Source organism: Abramis brama (genome assembly GCF_963993115.1).
Source record: "Abramis brama genome assembly, chromosome: 5".
NCBI lineage: Eukaryota > Metazoa > Chordata > Actinopteri > Cypriniformes > Leuciscidae > Abramis > Abramis brama.
Genome location: NC_139967.1, coordinates 12,159,642 through 12,182,612, shown reverse-complemented (window position 1 = coordinate 12,182,612; position 22,971 = coordinate 12,159,642). Strand labels below are relative to the sequence as shown.

Genomic DNA, 22,971 nt, shown 5'->3' with positions numbered 1-22,971 from the left:
CATTGCTGGACTCCGACAGAGAACGCTGTGGCAGAAAAAAGGCAAAAGACCGAGCGTGTGACAGCTCCAAATGAAGGAGTGTAAGAAAGTGAGTACAAGATAAGCAGAGTGTTTTTGCATGTAGTCAGACAGAGCCATTTTACACCATACATGGCTCTGTTTAAAAAATGTATTTAAATATTCTCAACACAAGCACACCCTTCACTCCTGCCAGCCACAGCCCTGTATATCTAGAATTCATTTGACACTTCTGGGTTCATTATGGCACCCAGATGTATACGACTAAGGATAAAAGAACATTGTTAAGGACGTTCAGTGTTGCCATATCCTGTTTGTCTCTGACATGAAGACTAAACCCAGAGGGAAGGTTAACAATATCAAAAGTCAACATAAGTATTAGGTGGCACCAACGCAATCTGCCCTGATGTCATCACAGGAGAGGTTGACATGATGTTTCTAATCCAGATCAATGCGCTCTCTAACTAGAAAGGCATTTGAATACATTGAGATGATTTATCTGCAGGCCTGAACTTCACTGAACTTGGAAAGCCCATCATTCATTAAATTTGACACATCCCTTGGCCTCGTGAGACTATAAAATATTCTGTCTATTTTAATCATGCTTTCAAAACTCAGTGCAATATTTATAATTTTGCCTGAATTTATTTCACTAGTAAAATCACTGTGACTATATACTCAGCTATATCAAGCAGCCCCGTAAGGGTCTATACACTAGCATTAAAAATGTTGGGGTCTGTTCAGATTTTTTTGGTGAAAAATGTATACTATACTATACTATACTATACTATTACTAAAATAATACAATTCTATTTCAGATAGATGCTGTTCTTTTGAAAGTTAAGAATCCCGAAAAAAGAAATTGTTTTTCACAAAAAAAAACAAACAAAAAAAAAAAAAAAACAGTAAGAAATGTTTTGAGCAGCAATTCAGCATATTAGATTATTTCAGAAGGACCATATGACACTGAAGACTGGAGTAACTGTTAAAAATACAGCTGACAGGAATAAATGACATTTTAAAATATATTAAAATAGAAAAGTTATTTCACTTCATTTTAATAATATTTGACCATTTTATTGTATTTCTGATCTCAACCTTGGTGAGCCAAAGAGACTTCTTTCAAAAACATTTTAAAAAAAAAAAAACTTACAGACCCCAAACTTTTGATTGGCAGAGTACCTGTGTTATTAAAAGCTCTTTCATGCTCTGATTTGTGATGAATTGTACATTCTCACTGCTTAGGCCAAAAGTCAATTACACCAATTATGAACGTATTCTCCTTGTGGAAGTTTAGCTAGTTTCACAAAAACTTGACTGAATTGACAGACTTGTCTGAGGTTTATTAGCTTGTACTGAACGATCTTACGCTGACAGATAATTCTGCTTCCTTCCTCGTCAGACAGGGTGTGGTTCATCGCATGGTGCAACTGGTGACAGCAAGTTTCTGTTCCCTTAGGCAAGAGTTAATTTTGCAGTCCTCTTGAGTCTTGGAATGCTTTGGGTAGCCGTGCCTGGCTGTAATATAAATCCCACACCTTTCTGACAACTCATTTAAATCAGTTTTTTTCCATATTGCATTCGCCAATCAGTGGTTCAGATATGCAAACAGAAGGCAAAGCATCAGCCATGCAAATTAGTCAGTACAAATGAATAGGGAAGACGATTTCAAGTTTTTAAAAAAGACACAGAAGCACAATTCAAATGCAATAAAAGTGGAGATTATATTATAATCATAGTGAGAATATAGAATTTAGTCTTTTTGGGCCACTTTTATGATACTTTCATGTTGTTTTGTGTCTTTTTGCAGGCTTGAAAATATCGGTGAACATTGATTGCAATTGTATGAAAACATTCGTCAAAAATGTGTGTTGTTCAGTGGTAGAAAAAGCCTACGGGTTTTGGTCAACATTAGAGCAAGTAAATGATGAATGCATTCTAACAGCCTGATGAGTCACGAGCCACTCTGAATGATCCTGCCATTTGCCATTGGGAATACAGAAGGGGGTTGACACCTCCTAAATCCTATTCCTGCTCCAGGGCAAATGTAATGGAATTTCAGCTAAGATACTGCTGCCTTTCACAAGCTCAAACTATTAGAATCTCTGCCACTGCGATCATCTACATTGTTTAAACAACAGCCAACTATTCAACTAGTAATCAGGTCTAACATTAGAGAAAGCGTTTCACCGTGTCCTAACTACACGACGCGACACGCGATATCTTTTCCATGTTAATCAGAGTTTTTGTCCTAACCAGCCACGACGACGACACGCGACGATTCGATTTTAGAAAAGGATTTTTATATTATTCTGCAACGTCGTGATGGAACAACAAACACAAAGTGTGGCAATGATAATCTCAGGTACTGTTTATGTGCTTTATTTAATGTTAAAACCATGCAATGTGACTTTGAATATCATTTAGTGCTCCCAGCTTTGTAGCTGTAAAAGCAACAATGGATAATTCACCTCAGATCTTGAAATTAAACAAATGGAAACAAGAACGTTCTTCAAACTGTGAACAAACAAGTGTATTATTTGACAACGATTGTTTTAGTAACTCAGTAGCCTATGTATTTGAATAATATTTAAATGGTGTAATATTTGTGAATTTGATTATGTAGCCTACTTATCCATTTTCTTGCGATTGCCGTCAAGATTACTCTCTGGTGCTGTGTACTTACTACTTACAGCGAGACTCCGCCCACAAACTGTTCTGATTGGCTGTGGGTTTTGATTGATTTTTACGCATCTCGCAGTCGCGTCGCGTCTAGTGTGGACAGACAAATTATTTGTCGCTGGAATCTTATCGAATCGCGTCTGGTTAGGACAAGGTGTTAGGTGTTTTCGACGGTTCCATGCCTTCGAATTTTACTGAAGCGCAAGAAACTTTAAATATGACAATTTAAATTTGAAATATGCATGTTCTACCTGACTGAATGAGTGTCGATTAACTGTTAGCATCTCTAATAAGGGACAATTCATAAATATATAACACAATTTTAACATTATTAAAACTACATACTGAGTGATGGAAACAATCTTTGTCATAGAATGCACTTGTTTGTTCACACTGAGTTGACAGTTTGAAAGTTCTTGTTTCCTTTAAATTAATTGCAAGATCTGAAGTGAATTATTCATTGTCACTTTCAATAATACAGCTATACAAGTCATGCAAAGCTCATGCAAAGCCATAAATAAAGCACATAATCATTACCTGAGATACTTTGCGTGTTGCTGTTATGAGCTTAAATGCATAAATAATAAGCTTCTACACATGAAACTCACAACTCGGACGACCAACACCAGCTTAAAGTTTATATCGAATAAAGTACCATGAAAGGTAGCATTCAGAATAGAGCTAGATCTGTTGTTTAGCCACTGAAGATCCATAGTCGCATAATCAACAAAAAAAAGTCCATCTTGTTGACACAATCACTTTTGAATGTGCTTTCACGGCTTGTAAAAGGTGACATTTGACTATGCAGCTAATTGCCATGCAGGAAACAATGAATAAAGTGAATAAAAAAAAGGTTGAGATGTCAAAACCTCCATAGCAACTCTTCTAACCCGTTAATTGCCGTAAAAAAATTAATCAATGTGACATAGGGCAAATCTTCCTCAACAAAAGTTAAAATTAATGCAAAGAAAATGCTTTATAACGACAGCCGAAGCACGTCTTGAAAAAGGGTTGAATTTGACCCTGCATACCTGCTGATGATGAGATATCCATCGCAAAGCTCAACTCTGACGCATGCAGCCTAAAGGACGTGCACCAAACACAAAAACCTTATCTGGTAAATGTGAAATGCAACCTGAAACTGTCTGCATTTAGGGGAAACAAGACTTCCTTAAAAGTCTCAACAGATTCCCTCTGCCTATACATGTCCAGTTGTTCTTCTCTATCTCTCTTACACACACACGCTGCCGAAGCTGCATCCTCTCCAGCCTTGCGGCAACTTCCTGCATCTCCTGACTAATTTTACCCAGCATCCTGACCCATTTCCCAAGGAGCACAAGGAAACAGGCACAGAGTAGCCGATGCAATGACGTCCATACGCATAGACAGCCTGATGCATTCTGACGGCCAGCCCAAACATTACCATGTCGAGATTTCAGCGTGGCCTCAAGCTATCATGCACCAGCAATGGCTAAGCAAGAACAAAGACTGGTCTAAAAGGGCTATAACTAGAACTAAACCATAATGTACTATAGTTTATCCATGTACAATGTACTTTTATCCTCCTCATTCTATAAAAAATTTGATATTTGAAATCCATGAAATGGAATTGTAAACGCAGTCAAAACAACCAGTATATAAATACTGAAAACAGACAGCATCAATCCAAATATATCTGGTATTTCTTAGAAGTCTCAACAAACTTTTTTTATGCCTTAAAATATGTCACAGTATTTGTGGTTTCATTATTTTTATATTCTTTCCTGCTGCCCTGGCAAGTTAGTGAGTCAAACTGAAACAAGCCAGACAATATTACAGTGTGGTCGACACATGGGTAACCACAGAAAACCCTGCACGCTACATAATATTCACTACAACACTAACCGGGTGTAGCAGCCCAAACACTTGTTCTCCGACCTCTGAGATGACTGAAGGTTAATTCGAGAAGTAAAAAGTACAGTAAAATTATTACAGGGACTGAGAGTAACCTGAGGTTGAGTCATGCTGAATGGAACAATATTAACCAAACAACCAAAGGCTATTGTAGTTCTAACTGAAATTAAAGAAACATTTTGCCATTTCAACCTTCTTGCAATCATAGAAAAAAGAAAGTGCTTCTAAAGAAAATGGAAGGCTATAAAATTTCTTAAAAAAAAAAAAAAAAAAAATTTAACCTGAAACCACATAGCATGAAAGGCACACTCAGCAAATTTCTGCTCACTTTTATCTTGTTTTTATTCAGATTTTAAAAAAAAAAGCCCCACTTCTATTCTCAATCTCAGCTCCGTTTTACGTTAGACGCATTATTATTAGAGACTCTGTCACGACAAGACCAATCGTGTGATGTCAACATGGCAGCACCCATAAAGGGGCGACCTACTCCATGTAGAATAAAACTGCTTTTTCTAGAAGACTGATATTGACTTGAGTCTTCATACCACGTGTATCTCTTCATACCAATGACATTTCTTAATAGTTCTGTTCATTTCTTTGTGTAAAACTTTAAAAAGTTAATTACTGAGTGCACCTTTAAGAAACCCTCCACACAGACATCACATTGTATTAAGGGTTAGTTCACCCAAAAAATGAAAATTCTGTCATCATTTACTCACCCTCTTGTCGTTCCGAGCCCGTAAGACTTTCGCTCATCTTTGGAAAACAAATGAAGATCTTTTTGTTGAAATCTGAGAGCTTTCTGTCCCTCCATTGACAGCTACGCAACTACCACTCTGACGCTTCAAAAAGTTCATAAAGAGGTCGTAAAACTAATCCATATAAATTGAGCGGTTTAGTCCAAATTTTCTGAAGAGACCTGATGGCTTTATATGATGAATAGATCTAATTTAGGCTTTTATCTTATTTTTGGGTGAACTATCCCTTTAAGTTTCAAAAATAGTTTATAATGCATCCGCCCTCTCAGATATGACAAGATAATCCAAACCTACAAGATAAACCAACTGACTTAAACAAGTCTTGCCTACTGACATGTTACCTTATATTTCTCTACATTTCCCTCTGCATACTCATTGATTTATTAAAATAATTTGATGACTCTGCATATCTGCTGGAGAACACTTGTCCCTAGGCTTGACACTTCAGTGATACTGACATAAACTTTCATTATTGCTCTGAGCAGTGAATACAGGACAAACCAGACTAGACTGACAGTTCCAACAACTTAACCAAAATAGGCGTTGGCAAAAAAAAATTAAGCTATATCACATCGGCTTGTGTGGCAAATTAAAGTGGCTAAACTTTAGCTTTATTTGTTCAGTGATCACTCGCTCTCTGTTCCTCTAATGTGATCAGCAAATAAATATTCGAACATTTCACACTAGTGATTTCAAATCAAAGACTACAACATTATACACTAACAAATTTAAAACAAAAAAGTTTCCAACATTCTATATTATTATTACAATTATTATTAATTCAAATATTCTAAACTTATAAAAGAGAGAGCCAGATGCAGCAGCGGTTTGCTTCCCAAACACAGAGGCAACTGGGTTATTTAATCCATCCATACAAATCAAAGCATTACATATCCACCCTGAAAGCATGGCAGTTCTGTTCAGATATGAAACATGAATTTGTTGAAGCAATCCCCCGTTTTGAGCATTGCAGATCAGCCCATCTGGCCTGATCCACGCTGCCATGATCCCTTTCGCATGGACAGATTCTTAAACTTACGCACACCAATACAATCTTTGCCTCATGTTGTAAAAATTACGTGACAGATTGAGTTTGCGCCTATTCTTACCTTCTCAGCTGTCGTAGAAAAAAATATTTCCAAGCCCGACTTTAATTTTGCTTTCTACAGCAGCACTCCCTGATCGCGCGAATGTTCCCTATGTCTCTGCCTCACACTCAACTTGTCCGAGACTCGCCGGAAGCCACGCCTTGTTTTGTTTTCTCCGCCCCACAAAGAACGTGATTAGATAAATGGGCAATGAGTGGCGTCAAAGATCACCAATCACAGAACATACTAATCTTAGCCCTGCCCACACAGAGCGTAAACAGGTATGAACTTGAGTGTGTGGAGTCAGTGGACGACAGCGTCGACGTGACTGCGCTTGCTAGTAGAACCAGTTTAGCGCTGAGGACGTCATACATTTAGTGAAGTCAGCGAACACTAAGTTACATCGATTGGTAATTTGATAGTATCATAGTGATAACACAGTGAGCAATAAACACAATTAATTTTGGATAGTTTTTCCCAACAGTGATACAACACAACCTATATGTTGAGGTTAATTTTCCTGTACTGAAATTGCCACAAGATGGCACCATTATGTTGAAATTAACAATTTCATTATTTCCTGCATAACGAACGAACGATAGATAGATAGATAGATAGATAGATAGATAGATAGATAGATAGATAGATAGATAGATAGATAGATAGATAGATAGATAGATAGATAGATAGATAGATAGATAGATAGATAGATAGATAGATAGTGCAAGCATATCATAGGTCTGGTTTAATATGAAACACATTGCAACTCAGGGAGTTTCTGCTCCATCTCCAAGGGGTCCTTGCATTACATAAACAACTTCCTTCTGAGAAATGTTCCTACCTTTTCTCACTGAAGGTTTTCTCTCTAGTGCTTTGTCAGGTGATTTCTTTGGTTGATCAAATGCTGCTTTCATCTGTGATACTTTCACAGACTGTGTTGGATCTAAGGTCAGATCAACCCGGGCATCAGCTGGCTTGGTCCACTCCTTCATCTTCTTCTGCAGCTCAATAGTTTCCTTTATCATATCTGAAACATGTCTTTTCTGTGAACCCTGCGGTGGTTCCATGATGGTGGTCAGGCCGCTTTCCATTGCGTGCTTGATGTCAAGCGGGCTTAAATGTTTCTCCTCTAACGCATGAAAATGTGCATGTGTCGACAGCTTGTTCTGCTCTTTATCTTGTTTCTCGTTAGCTTGCATACTTATTAGGTTGCACATGGAGGAGGAATGTTGCACATCTTGTGCAGCAGATGTGTTTGCTGCACTGTCTGCTAATGCAGATCCTGCAATGCAACCATCCTGGACCTGATCGGAAATATCAGTCTGGCTTACAATGGAATGGGTTGATGCATTTGTTAAAATATTCAAAAAACAATGCTCTTGTTGAGAAGAACCAGACAGAGTGACTTCTGTTTTCTTGTCCATGCCCAGCCTGTCATCTATGGGATTTGAAGCTGTCTCAGGACCAGCAATGAGCTCAGAGATGAAAGTATTTGCAGATGTTTCCTTACGCACGTCCGTTTTTGAACTGATGGTATTCTGATTAGACTTGCTGACCTTGTCTCTCTCTGATGTTGTCATGTCGCCCGAGTTAGCGTTAGCATCTCTCTCTAATCTCTGCTGTTTAGTAGCATCTTCTACATCAACCACTGCACTTAAAGAAGAGGTATTTTCTGGATCCATCCTATGTTTAGTATCCTTCACTGTCTCTGGAAAGGTTCGTATCACTGTATGTGGACTAATTTCTGCCAGAAACCACTCTAGACTTATCTCTGTGTGTACTTTGGCCTTTGCTGAAAGAGGGGAATCCTCTTTTTCATCTTTTTGCATAACTTGAACATCAGATTTAGAAGGGGGGTATGAATCCGTAATGGTTTCAGAGAATGTAATACATTTCTCATCTTCATAGCTTTGTAGCCAGGGTTTGTTTTCACCCAGCATACTTACACTGGCAATATTAGATGTCACAAAACAACCCTCTTCCGTTTCTGTTCCACGCAGAGAAAGATCTTTTATCTCGGATTTCTTTGCATGGGAACGATGGAGACCCTTTGAAGCAGATTCCAGATTTTCTCTTTCTTCAGTCTCTCTTATGCCATCTTTATTTTTATGACCTCCAGCGGGTGATCTCTCAAGTGAAGGTTCCTTTGTCCTAGGGCTCTCCAAGTCTGACACATTAAATTGCCTTTCTTTCTGAAGCTCATCCTGTGTGAATTCGCCTGCAGATATTTGTCGATGGCTCTCAGCGCGACCCTGAGGTGACTTGGATGCCACTTCTAAGGGGCTGAGGTCCTCTGGGCTCTGCGCTCGTTCTAGGCTCACAGCTTTGTTTTGTAAATCCACACCTGCCAGCGATGAACTAGTAAATATGGTCTTCATGACATCATCTGTTGGCTGACACCAAGTAACGTTTTCTCTGGCTCCGCAGACATCCTTCATAGAACGCCCCTGGGTTTCGACGTTCTTCGGGGAAGAATGTTCAGCTTTTGGGGTTTCTGTTACAACCTTATCTGGATTCTCTGGCGACTTCTCTCGTATTCCTTCTTTGACTTGCTGAATTGCCTCAGTAATGTCCTTTGATGTCTCCATTTGTGAGTTCATCACGAGGTTTGATGTGCTGGGCTTGTTAAACGGCCTCTTGTTTTGTGATTCAGTCATGCTGGTCTTCAACTCTACATTTTCGGTAATGACCAAAGTTTTGTCTTGAACCATAAAGGGAACGTTGGTGTTGGCATCCCCACCACATGGTTTTGAAATGTCCTTCCATTCCAGAATCTCCCAAGCAGGCCCTGCATTTGTCACCACAGCATCAGAATCTAGTTGTCTGTCCCCTTCCTGGCACGTTAGCTTGTCGTCATCTCCACAAACAGATTCCATTTCGTCCTTCACATAGGAAGCACACTTCTTACTCCTGTTTTCTCCTTCGTGAGCACTTTCAGCTTTGTCTTTACCAGGAAAGTCACACCCAAGGTTTTCCTGATGTTCTAGATAGTCTTCCAGCACACTCTCCGAGTCTTTTCTCTCGTGATCAGGTTCACCAGCCTTCCATGTGCCTTGCAGGCAGCTGTCAGACTGTGTGATTCCATTCAGCTGCTGTGGAGCCAGTGGTTCAGCCCTGCCTTCCTCACTACTCTTTCTTCCTCCCACTTTCTCACCATCCCCTCCCTCCACAACCCCCGCATCCGTGGGAGCACACACCTTATCATGAGAATCCAAACTGTGCTCTGGTGTAGGTGATGGTGACTCCCTGCCTGGGCCTCCATCCAACCTTCCAGCGGCTGCTTTCTCCTCATCTGTCCCGACATCGTGAGTCTCAATGGTTGGATTTCCTTCCTCTGTTGCCCCCCCAGGGTCTGGGCTTGGTCCCTTTTCCTCTGGTCCTGCAGAGCTGTTGTCCTGCACTGGCTCCCCCTCCTTGCCCTGGTTTTGTCCCATTCTGTGGAAAAGAGAGAGAGAGATGTTATTGGCAGTGTATTGTGGCGGACCACAAGATGTTGATGATGGCATAACTCTGGCATGCAGGTTATGCCAGTGTTTATCTGAAATTCCCCCACACTTTCACTCCCCTGTACACAGTTTGTACCCTCACTAACTGTCTCTTTCACCTTTCTGTCTATACTTGTCATTTTGGATGTCAATCACAGGCAAACATGACTTGTTCTGTTTGTTTTAACTGATTTTTTTTTTGCTCTGTCTTCCTTATCTTATTTATTGGCAATGAAAGACTTTTTGTCTCAGGTATTAACTGCTCATTAAAATACAGATTCCCTGTGGAAATAGTGCCAGTAAAAGTAAAAGCACACCTTTTAAATTTTCACTTGAGTATAAGTACAAGTCCCACTTGGAGCGGTTCGAGTAAGACCGGTTACACATACAAATTCATAATTATTAGATACAAAATCTAAAAATGATATAATGGACATAATATGACATAAAAAGATAATAATTTATTACTTTTTTTTTCAGAATTATGATTTACCAAAGCACTGAGCTTAAGTAGATTAGAGCTCAGTATGGCATTGTTATGAATAATGAGGTGTCAGCACACTCAAGCTTTGAGGATCTTTTTTTTTTTTTCATGATGTTAACTTGTTTTTTATTGCTTTGAGAGAAAAGGGTCATATGTTCTTTGCTCATTTTGAATGAGACCACACCAATTCGGTTGCTCGTTAACAAGACTTGCTCCAACCAGATCACTGAATCAGTGAGTTGTTAATTGCTGCAATCGGATCAGTTGAATTCCCAACAGAATCGTTCAGTGCAATTTGCAAATTTCGGCTCAAAAGAATGATTCATTCACAAATTGGATATCATGTCTCTCTTGATTTTTCTTTTTTTTTTTCACTTCAAAATAAAAGTTTCCAAATATTAAAATGTATAATTGTTTAAACAATGAAACACTTTGGCATAGTAACTGAGTAAAATGATCATTACTATTCACCATTGTGCATAGTAACCAAATGAAACAGCTGAGTGTATTTTACTTGAACCTTGACTTTGGTGGGAACAGTGTTTCTTTCCTCAGTGTCTTGTGACTACAGCATATCTGAGCAGCCATTGACTGTTCATGCTTGTCTCGTTACATGAACTGTACTGTCAGCAGGAACACCAATTAGAGTCACAAGACTTTGCAGGAGCTCTCCTGTAAAACACTGTCAATCACAGTCCTCTTAGAAAGTACTGTACATTTTCACACCTAGACATTACATCATTTAATCAAACAATCAATCAGCCAACCTATCAATCCATTCTGAAAGTATTTGGGGATAAATATGATGCTATGTCCAGTATAAACATTTAAAGCAGTACACAGTTAAAAGGGATCTGAAAGTTTTCAGAAAAAGAGGCATTTGGCTTCTCGCTGCTGACAGCAATGTTGAGGAAGATGAGTGCCTCAGGCAATTCAATCCCGAGACACACATTGGTTCATAAGTCTGCGCTCTGTCACACATCATTTAAAGGGCTTACAGGCGCATGAAAGCCACTGATGAAATCTTACTTTGGGTCACACTTCCTATCTATTTCCTGGCTGCACATCTCCCAAAAAAATCTCTAATTCCTCTTCTCATCTGTCAATGTCTCCTCTCCCCCTGGAACAAAAGCAGCGTGAACATAATAGAAAATTCTTTTTAATTTGTTCAGCAAGCACACAATACATTGATCAAAAGTGACAGTAAAGACATGAATATTTCATAATTCATTCATTCGCATTCATATATTTTCTGTTCATCAATGAATCCTGAAAAAAATGCATCGCTCTATGCAGCACAACTGTTTAAAAAAAACTGTTTTAAAATACTTTAACATAAAATCAGTTATTTTAAATTGCAGTAATATTTCACAGCTATTGCTGTTTTTACTGTATTTTGATCAAATAAATGCAGCCTTAGTGAGCAGAAGAGACTTCTTTCAAAAACATTACAAAAAATCTTACAAACCCTAAACTTTTGAACAGTAGTGTATGTTTTAGGGCTGAAGTTCAGTGAAGGTTTTATTTTTAAAAAATTGGTCTTGCATTTCATATCAGACAGTTAATTCTATAAAATAATATGACTAACTTATGCATCCTGTATTTTAATATTCATGAAGACACACACAGCACACAAATGCAACTATTTTTTTGAGAATTATACTTAAATTTTAAGTGCAGCTACATTTGTAAATGTAGAAAACGTACAAAATAAAGGAGTCACTACAGTGACCATGTGTTTCGTGTTCATCTGCTTCACTCTCTAGTTCTTGAGAGCCCTCAACAAACACATTTACTGGAACTCACACGCAGAACGAGAGGCGCCCTTGTCATAGCAAAGTTGAAGCGTGGTTACACAGTGATGTTTTCAATTCTGTCCTGGGACAGACTAGAATAGACTTGCTCAGGAATTGATTTGCTCACAAAGCCATTGCATTGTCTCATTGCTCAATATTAAAAGCTCTTTATAACTTCCTCAAAGTTTTATCTTTGTAAGACCTTTGGTTTATAAATCAGAGAGTTATTGTTTTTATTGCATTAATCATTTATCAAACTTTTACCAGTCCATTTTCCCCATTTACTTCTCTGTAAAGCGCTTGCGGTCACCGACAGGATTCCCTAGAAGGCCAGCTCATCTTAAACCTCCACAACTGCTCCATTGTGCTGCATCCGCCACCCTGACACTTAAGGCAAGTCACTTGATTTCCTTGTGGCTCGCTGCCTCTCCCATGCATGCAGAATCGAAAAGGACTGAACAACAACTATATGAAACATCTCTTCACTGTCTCAGAAAGTTTTATTGTCTCAATTAACAAGTGTTTAAATCAAAACCCAAGCAACTTGTGCAGCTCAATGGACGGCACACCACGGAATCAACTTCTATGGGAACAATTTGTCTCAAGTAAAGAAGTGGATACTCACCGATACTCCCGTGACTGCACCGTAACTCCAGGACAAGACCACTCTTTGTTGGATGGATGGATGTTCTGGCTGAGTTCTGCTGGCAAATGGGCTTTTATTACTCTCATGATGTCACAGATACATTTGCCTAATGCAGTAAGTCAGTCCTGTCCCAGTGTAGAAGCACAACAACTTTCAGATTCAGGAAGATATTCAAAGAACAGTTCACCCAGAAATTACATTTTTGTCTTCATTTACTTACCCTGTATGATCTCCTTTCTACTGCGCAACACAAAAGGGGATGTTTAGCAGGTTGTTCACACTGCTATTTTGCATATCATGAAAATGGATGGAGACCAGGGAGGTGAAAAATGAGGAAAAGCACCGTAAGACATGACTTGAAATTCGGAAATGAGAGTCATTCCCACACTGTAAGAAATTCTTTTTCGAAGATGTAAATAAAACAGATACTAGTTTTTCTACTTCGAAATTTCTTTGTAATTGTAAAAATAGTAGAAGTAAAATATAAAAAAATAGTAAAAATGTATTCTACATGATTTTTTTTTTCACTGTAGGTTTAATGTCACCAGATAATGTCAATGCAAATTGGAAAATGGGCATATTCAAATGACATGAATGAGAATTGACAGAAATGTCAAAGACTGTAATTGAACAACAACTTTTTGAAGCTTGACAGCCCTTGATGTGGAAAAGAACAATGTGAAGATCCTACCTAGTTGTGCAACGGATCACTAAACTCACGATTCGGGTCAAATTAAGTTTTTTTACTTTACTTTTAATTTATTACTTATAGCCCACTTTAAGTTCTTTGATATCACAGAAAAAAATAATTAAACTTTATTAATGACAAGTGAACAGTCAGTAATCAAAAAATAACAAATACACAAATTTCAAGCATATAAAGTTACAAAAAGGTCTAACAGTATAAATTAAATATAGATTAGTTTTTGTTAAAGATGTTTTGTTGTTTGATTAACATTAATGACAGCAGCAGATATTTATAGGCTGCTGTCACTTTAAGACCTGAAGAACGGATCCAATAAAATGATATAGGCTACATCCGATTTCTTTCTCAATTGTTTACGTTCACTTAAGACATAACCGACTGTGTTTACGTGAATAGTTGCCGAGATGGGTATTTATTTACATAATTTTGTGTACGCGTATGTGTCTATTTAAGCGCAAGGAGAAGCAAAAGAGGAATCAATTAGGTGTTTGTGCAGCTATGATCTGAAACGTGCCTCTGTGTTTGCGCGTGCTTCGGGCACGTGCGGCTGTACTCTCAGGTAACAGTGCACGAATTTAGCTCTCTTTCTCCTCTTTTTGCACTTTAATGGTTTAAAATCGCTTGAATGTGTAAATTGTCAAGAAAAAATACGTGCAAATGATAAACTTTCACTCTATGATGGTTAAACTTAAATTATGGTTAAAGGAACACTCCACCGTTTTTTGAAATAGGGCTTATTCACCTTCTTTCCTACATTTAGATAGGTGGGCAAATGCATTTTTGTCTTAGTGCATGCATTGTTTTAGTTTGACAGGGTCGGCGCTAGCTTAGCTTAGCATAATGAATGGAATCCTTTGTTGCCAGCTAGCATGTCCTGAGTAAAAGTGATATAAAAAATAAAAAACTCCACCTAATTACTTCTTGTGGCCTGCGTATTTACAACGAGTACAAATAGCGATGCAGATTAACACTAGGCGATTTCCTAGGCAGATATTGACTTATATATTAAGGACTATATTAGGGGGAAGCACAGGCGAAGCACTGCTACATGGCGTGATATCTCTGCGCCCAAGTAGCAGTGCTTCGCCTGTGCTTCCCCCTAATAGTCCCAAGTCAATATCTGCCTAGGAAATCGCCTAGTGTTAATCTGTATCACTATTTGTACTTGTTCTCAATATGCAGGCCACAAGAAGTAATTAGGTGGTTTTTTTTGTTGTTTTTTTTATGTCACTTTTACTCAGGGCATGCTAGCTGGCAACAAAGGATTCCATTCATTATGCTAAGCTAAGCTAGAGCTGACCCTGTCAAACTAAAACAATGCATGCACTGAGACAAAAATGCATTTGCCCACCTATCTAAATGTAGGAAAGAAGGTGAATAAGCCCTATTTCAAAAAACGGTGGAGTGTTCCTTTAAACGAACCGTGAGGCCTGGACCTGGTCCATACCGATCATCCTGCAATCCGTTACACAGTTTGAAATGACATGAGGGTGAGTAAATTATGACAGACATTTCAATTTCAGGTCAACTGTGCCTTTACAGAAATGTATGACTTATTACTATTATTAACAACAGATCTGCACCGTCCTAAGGCCTTCATTTTATTTTTTCTCAAAGTAAAGGCCTTTATTCAGCACCAAAACATGACATCACCATACTCCTCTTTTATCCCATAGCAGGTTAACTGAGCTGTTATCTGTACAGTTTATATCCTCTTACAGTTAATGTGTCAACTTCATAGGCATTCTCAGTTTAATGTCCTTAAGAATCGCTCCCTCTGTGTTTAATTTAGTTCTTTGTATTTACAGATTAAATTGTTCAGGGAGCTTTTTTAAGCTACGCTCCTTTGATCAAAACCTACACACATTCCACCAAGGGTGCAATGATACAAAGTAATAGTGTGACTTTCTTGCGGCTCTGTGCTTTTCTCAAAATAGCAGTGAACGTAAAGACAACTACACTGGACCTCTAGTGTAAACTGAGACACTGATAGTCATGGTAACGGAGATACAGGACGCGAGGAGAGCATGGTATCAGTATGGTACCACTTTATCAGTATTACAGCCGTGTACCAGTCTCCATGGCCAAAGTTTCGAAGTTTCCTGATATAATTCACAGAAGGGGAGTAGAAACTGTGATCGCATAGAGAGATACTGACTAAAGTTTGCACGAAAAGAAGCTGCAAATACATGGGAACAAAGCCTTATAAATCTTCCTGTTATGCGACTGGTCACCATGGCAATGATCATAACAGGATGCTCTCGTTTTCTCTTAGATAATAAAGGAGAAATGACTTCAGCACACAGTTCACCAGACATTGAGACTGAAGAGAGAAAACAGGCCACACAGAAGTGGAATCGGAGGCTTCTATGGAAGAACTTGGTGACTCCTTCTGAAAGACCATCGGGAAGACATATTTATTTCACAGGTCCCAAAAAATATTTGGGCATTTCAGCCACACTTATAAATGTATGATGCAACTATACATTATATAACTAAATATCAAACCAAGTGGCAATTATAATAAGTAAATACGTTAATAAATAAATAGTTTTTTTTTTTAGATCTAGAACCCTAAAAAATGTATCATGGTTTTCACGAAAATACAGAGCACCAAATCAGCATATTATAATGATTTCTGAAGATACACGATACACTGAAGACTGGAGTAATGATGCTGAAAATTTTGCTTTGCCAACACAAAGTACATTTTAAAATATATTATAATAGAAAATATTTAAATTTGCAATAATATTTTACAATATTACTTTTTTTTTTTTTTATAAACCAAAACAACTTTTTTTAATTTACAATATTATTATTATTATTTATTTTTTTTACTGTATTTTTGGTCAAATAAATGCAGCCTTGGTGAGCACAAGCACACATTTGAATCAAAATAGGTTTTGTTACTGTAGGTTTTAAAAGATAAACACATACATTATTGTTGGATATTTTCTGTGTCATCAGACATTTTGTAATTGTGACAAAAGTGTCCATATACTTGTTAGGGACACTTACTTACCTTATTAATAACTAGAGCATCAATACAAAATAAAATCATGATCATTTATCTCCATCCTTTGATCATAAAGGACAATGATCATGAATTTTCTGCTTCCTCACTGATATGTCCACTAGCATAACTTTATTTCTTTACAAAAGACCAGTTGTAAAGTACCAGCTGCATTTCATCCCTATATTAGCGAGAAAATTAAATTCACAGACCGATCATATGCACTTATTCTGAGAAGACTTGAAGGCCATTAACCACCCTCTTACAACCTCAAAGCCTGCAATAAAACCTCTGCCGTCATGCGAGCAAGGAGGTCTAGCCTGTAGTTGCATAAGCTGGCTGATCTAACGGCACAACCATGCCAGAATATACTGAGCACAGATGGCACACTATGATGTCATAATACTATACTAGAGTGCGTTAACCAATCAAAAAAGAGTCTAAAATGACCTAGATTAAAGTATTTTGCCAGTAAATGTAGCAAACATGACAAGAAAAACAAAAAAAGATTGCATGAAAAAGTTTATTCCCATAATAAACACATACAGTACATCAACAAAATGTACAAAGTGCAATATGCATTGAAACTACAGCAAATCTGCCGTACAAAGAAGAAAAAAAATTACTGCATACTTAATAATGAAAACAATGGTGACCTGGTGAGGAGAAGCGAGCGCTCCTATTTTGTGAGCATCGCAATTAATCAGCATCGCTAATTCACAAAATGACGCTCAATATCCAACTAGAGGAAAGTCTATGGATGATTTGGGAACAGAACCAATGTAACATTCTCAACAACAAAAAAAGCCACTGTCTCTCCCATGCAAATAGCTTGAATCTATGGTGGTTCCATAAGCAACAGCATCAACAAATGTGGCATTTAATATTGATTCTCAACACAAAACTTTGGTTATCACTTCATACTTGAAAAGCATAAAATCCTTCCTTGCTCCTTTGGAAAGGAAAACCTCCCCAAACTTGACAACTCTAACAGCTTTCATGAGTTTGCAGTGTCTTCATCTTTAATTAAAATGAAATAATGCCAAATTTCAATGATCTGTTTCTATTTTCTCTTATACAACAATAAAATGTAGGAGTGTACAGTAGGAAAATGTCTGCCAGCTTTAAAATGTGCCCATGTAACCCATTGGCCTCTGCCTTAACTGGCAACATTATCAAATAGGAGTCAACACAGAACAATGCCTCTAGTGCTTCTGGGTAAGGCACTTGATGTTGATGACACAAGACAATGCAGGCAACCAATAACATTTAATCTGTAATCTCTGACTTACATTTGACCTCAATATGGCATCAGACACAAAATGGCAAAGACTTCGGCGAGAAGAGGAGGGTTCAGGGCACATTCAAGAAGGATGCATGTAACGGTTCATGACAGAAAACTGCTTTCTAGCTTATTTTTCCTCTTAGATTTTATATTCAGGCCCCAGAAGGAATATTAAATAGTGTTGATACTTGGCCAATCAACCAAAAATCATTCAGGCAACCATCTACAGCACATGTGTCAAACTCCAGTCCTGGAGGGCCACTGTCCGAGTTTATCTCCAACCAGCTCCAAAAACACCTGCCTGGAAGTTTCTAGTAATCCTGAAGACCTTGATTAGCTGGATCAGGTGTGTTTAATTAGGGTTGAAGCTAAACTCTGCAGGGTTGTGGCCCTCCAGGAACTGAGTTTGACACCCCTGATCTACAGAATAGAGGAACTGATTCAAGTTGACTTTCAGATGGAAGTACCATGAGCAATTCTGTTATATGACCAACATACATATTTACATACAGTGTACTGCTGTGTATATGTGAGGAAGCGGAGACGTGTGTATGTGCTATGAGCCTGCTCATGTTTTTAACATTAAAACGCACACACATTCTCTGAAAGGGTTTTGTGTTCATAAATAGTTCACAGTAATGGTGTAGCCGCTGTTCAAGGCACCGCTCACTCGCACACACTCGCAAACTTCACATTTCTGTTGCTCAAACTTAATGTGATAGCATAGATACATGTACAAAATCAGTTTAAAAAATATTGGAAAAGTATGCTGCATAATAATGAACCTCAAGTACTTTAACTCAAGCTGTAATCAGCCGACTGGTAAATAAAGGGCTGTTGACACCAGGATATGAACAAACATTTGGATTGATGCATTGGTGGGTTTGTTATCAAAGTTTGTTTGATCACAACAACTGGTATGGCAAGTGTCTTCAGACACAAGAGGTGGTTATCACTGTCAAAAACATGTCTGGTACTTTTTTTTTCACCCCAAATATCACATAAAATCTATAAAATCAAAAACAAGGAATTATATTTTGCTTAAATTACCATTACTGTAATGCTTAAATGTAAAAAAAAAAAAAATTATATATATATACATATATTTTGTTACTTTATTGCAAAGCAATATATTCTTGATGTATTATTTAGATAATATTTGTAATATTTGTTGTATGGCTTTTATTTTATGCCAATTCAAGTAGTAGTAGTAGTAGTATAAGCAGTATTTTTATTACACTGCATTAGTATGAATTTAAAGGGAATTTCCATTGAGAGCAATGAGAACAAAAAAAAATATTTGTATGTTCATAGTCACATAATAAATAAAATGGGGTTCAGTTCCTAAATGCAAAATATAATTTAATATAGTTTAAAATGTATTTTTTCTCTTCTGATTTTTTGGGGCGAAATGTGACCTGGACATGCTTTTGTGAGATTCACCCACACAGACACACACTCACAGTTTAACAGTTATTGAAACCATGCCACACCTTTGCCTTGTAATTGTTGTCTGATCTTGTTTCAGAGTGACCATCTTCAGTTCTACCTCTGTATAGATCTGGTTCAAAAGGCCAATCTACCTTACTTTGATTTCATTACGGAAAACTGACAGCGAGTACAAACAGGAAAAAGAGTTAGAACAGTAAAGCCATAACATGGTGGGAATCATCAGCAAACTGCAAAAGCTTCAGTTCAGGTTGGCATAAACAAGCCACTGCCTCAGGAACAAGTCCTTAAAAATAACAGTCACTCTTTACATGGGTAAATGATTCATTTGCATCACATTTGGAAACATGGAGCAGCTCTTCTGCTAGAGAAACTACTATGGAGGAGTTTGCAATGATATAAAATCTCTACAAGAACAAGTATGTGCTATTAGAGACTGTAACAGTAATAGTGACCCAAACATTTCCCCAAAACCCTACCGCTATTTTGACAGCAACATGGACAGTCACATTCGTAAGAAGAGAAACTGCATTATGAGCGTTTCAGTGGATTGAAAACAGCAGCTTGAAGTTGCCTCCGATTTTCTGATTGTCTTTCAACAGCATCATCAAGTATTAAAAAGATGGAAGAATCCCAAACAAATCTCCTTTTGGTGGTCCTCCATCAGCTTTCCCAATGAGCCTCCACACACACTGCAATGTGTGTGAACAATGTGTGTTTACGAACAGTACTGTACTGGTATGAGGTACTACATTGAAACCTGTGAGTGAATCATCAGTGCTCTGTGAATGATAAAAAGAGTCCATCAACATACAAAAAAAAAAAGTAAAAAAAAAAAGTTCCTAATCACGGCAAAAAGTCCATTTCCTTTCACCATCCAGCCAGGAAGCATGAGCACAGCAGGGTGTATGATTTTTTAAAAACCCAAATGTGTGACCATGTCCGAAGGAATCTGTGACTCATACCGGGCAACAATTAAGTGATTTATGGTGCGATAAATGGGTGGGCTGATGGAAACATTACACAATAGTCTATTTTGACGCTTTCAAGTAATGGCCTCTGGGATGGCGAGTGCTTATTTTGCTTCAGAACAGCAGAGAGGAAGAGCAGTGAAAACCTCATGAACTGTTCGTCACTCAGTGCAATACACATCTATTGAGCCTGTCCAGAAGGTTTTGGATTCATTGAATATTATTTTTATATTCATAACAGAAAGCAATTCTTTTGTAGAAGACACTGTTTACCCAACTTGTTAGATCTGTTCACCTCAAGAACTTCTGTGAATGGCCAATTTTCCCCATGTGGCTGAAATGTTTAAAAAATATATAAATATAAATATCTCCGTAACATCGCTGCAGAACTGGTACTGTTGCTCTAAAACTGTTGCCTGCTGTCAGCTCTTGGACTCTTCAGGTCCAGCTTCGCCTTGGTTGAAGACCTCCATGTTGGTGGAGGTCGAGGACGAGGAAGAGGGCCACGGTCTGGCCCACTCTGGGCTGAGTGAGTGCTCAGGTTCTGGGGACAATGACAGCATGAGAAGGGTCCCTGCATCAGAGGAGCATGCGGAGCACAAGTCCTCAGATGAGAAAGTGAGGCTGCCTAGTTTGGCGAGAGAGTTGGAACGCTTTAGTCGAGAAGGTACAGTAAGTCCTGCAAGTCGCATTCGGGCTTCAATTTCTTGGGTACGTTGACGCACAAGGCCTGGTTTGCCGCGTACGCTGCGGAGGCTGTCGCTGCTGGAGCTGCGGGTGAGCGTGGAACCATGCGGGGAAGAGACCGGTGTCTGGCCACCTGACCCGAGGACCGCCAACAAGACTTCATTCGTCAGTGGCACTTCTGCTTCGGTAGCGAACTCTGCCCGTGTTCCAAAAGGCCTGTGGAAAGGGTCGGTTGGATCACTGGAATTGTTTGTTGCATCCTCGGTTTTGCTTGAACCTGCTCCCCGTTGCTCATTTGCACGTGCACGCTCCTGGAAGAGACCGGAGAGTTTTTCCAAGCGCTCTTTTCGGCGACGAACAAGGCCAGAGCGTTGCAGCTGCATCAGAGTCTCTTGTTGTTGTGGAGAACAAGCGGCCTCCGCCTTCTCCAAGCCCTTCATCTCTCTCTCGTTCCTGGGTAGAGCAGAGGAACCTTGTGCATCAGTCTCTTTCTGTCTGAAATCTCCTTCCCCTTTGGCCTCAAGCATCGGAGTCCGGTTCTCAGTTTCTTTGTCAAGAGATTTGCCATCTGGCTTATCTTTATGCCCCGAGGGCATTGCATTGGCATCAAGGCACAGATCTGAGGCAAGCTTACCACACTTGGCTGTCATGGGCAAGTTGGCACAGGGTGGCGTCTGAATAGAGATATTGGGCACACTGTTGAGGGGTAAAGGGGCAAGGCCTTGTCTGTTAGTCTCCAACAGAGCACTCTGGGTGGGCTTGGAAGCGAACAACAAACCAGGAGCAAGCCTCGGCTTAGCATGCTGCTTCAGATGGGCACTTTCCTGAACAAGAAAAAACAAGAAAAAACTATGTAAAGCAAATAATATGTGATGCAAATGGTGCAAGGTGCTAATACTTGGTGCGATCATGCAAGAAACTTACAGTGAGCTTTTGTTGCGTTCTGAGGTGGTTATTGTTGTTGGAGTTCTCATTGCACAGATGATTCAGGCTTGCAAGATCAATCCCCTTTTCATTTGACAACTCCTCACTATCCATCCTTCCTCCCTCATTTCCATCTCCTCTCTTCGCTCCTTCTGCTAATGCCTCCATTTCTGCTTGCTCTTTCTGAGCCTCCTCTTCATCCTCCTCCTCCACCGTGCTGAACTCCAAACGTAGACGTAGTTCCTCCAAAGGCTCCGCCCCTCGAGAACAGGTTCGAGCGGTCGTACCCTCTTCTGGGACACCGAAATGGGGTAAATGAAGGCCGTCGCGCCCCTCGATGGTTTCATCATCAAGAAGCGCATCTTTCTCCACATCGGCAACCTCGATGAAGACACGATCTACATCCACCAGAGGCGGTGCATGGACAGGCGTGGAAGGGTTGCTGTCGAGGGCCGAGTCAGACAGGCGGCGGAAGTAGTAGTGGTAGTTTTGTGGGTGGCCGGGGTCAAGATCTAGGCTAATTGGAGAGGAGTGGGCGGTAGGCTCACAGCATACGGTGACCCTGGGGTTTGTGGGGTCAGGGGTGACGTGATCCACAGTCTCTGCATTCACACAGCAAGGGGAAGCAGCTTGCTCACAGTCAGGGTGATTGCAATCTGAATCAGGACGCCACAGGCGGTTATGACGCTGCTTACTGAAAGGAAAAAAGACAAAGCTTTAAAACCTATGTCGTTTCAAACCTGTGTGACTTACTTTATTCTCCAAAACTGAAAAAAGAATATAGTTTCAGGAAAGAATGTTTCTTTGATTAATCGATTTGATTTTTTGGGGATAAATTATTTTATATAAATTAATATAATATAATATAATATAATATAATATAATATAATATAATATAATATAATATAATATAATATAATAATTTTTCTTTATTTATAAATGATGTGTCTTGTCTATACAATGAAAGTCAATGTGGTCCAAAAGAAACACTGGGCCCTAACTTTTATTGTAAAAAAAAAACAGAACAGACATCTTTAATATCTGGTACACAGAAGAAAGAAATGTGTACAAAAAATGTTTTTT

General features: G+C 38.9%; 3 protein-coding genes across 6 annotated transcripts in view; all 3 read right to left on the bottom strand.

Moving 5' to 3' along the window:
- coro1ca (coronin, actin binding protein, 1Ca) overlaps positions 1-6,651 on the bottom strand; it is a 48,168-nt gene extending 41,517 nt beyond the window's left edge. Inside the window, exons 1-2 of one of the 3 annotated variants that reach the window (XM_084114700.1) lie at positions 6,461-6,574; positions 5,313-5,349 (exon numbers count right to left, since the gene is read on the bottom strand). In XM_084114700.1, coding sequence (XP_083970826.1) covers positions 5,313-5,349 — 37 coding nt within the window. In that variant the 5' untranslated portion in view covers positions 6,461-6,574. Of the gene's footprint in view, positions 1-3,731; positions 3,857-5,312; positions 5,350-6,460 lie in introns of those variants that run through there. The other 2 variants (XM_084114702.1, XM_084114701.1) reach the window with 2 other exon arrangements.
- Positions 6,652-7,206: 555 nt separating this feature from the next.
- On the bottom strand, positions 7,207-12,860 carry LOC311083074 (uncharacterized protein; the record flags this gene model as incomplete). The annotated part of the gene is made up of 2 exons (XM_084114326.1): positions 12,830-12,860; positions 7,207-9,874 (listed from the first exon to the last, which is right to left on the bottom strand). Exon 2 carries the CDS (start codon positions 9,871-9,873, stop codon positions 7,207-7,209), a length of 2,667 nt encoding a protein of 888 aa, XP_083970452.1. The 5' UTR covers position 9,874; positions 12,830-12,860.
- Positions 12,861-19,095: 6,235 nt separating this feature from the next.
- ssh1a (slingshot protein phosphatase 1a) overlaps positions 19,096-22,971 on the bottom strand; it is a 38,092-nt gene continuing 34,216 nt past the window's right edge. For both annotated transcript variants that reach the window (XM_084114688.1, XM_084114689.1), the window contains 2 exons: positions 21,889-22,582; positions 19,096-21,788 (listed from right to left, as the gene is read on the bottom strand). In XM_084114688.1, coding sequence (XP_083970814.1) covers positions 20,700-21,788; positions 21,889-22,582 — 1,783 coding nt within the window. In that variant the 3' untranslated portion in view covers positions 19,096-20,699. The remainder of the gene's footprint in view (positions 21,789-21,888; positions 22,583-22,971) is intronic.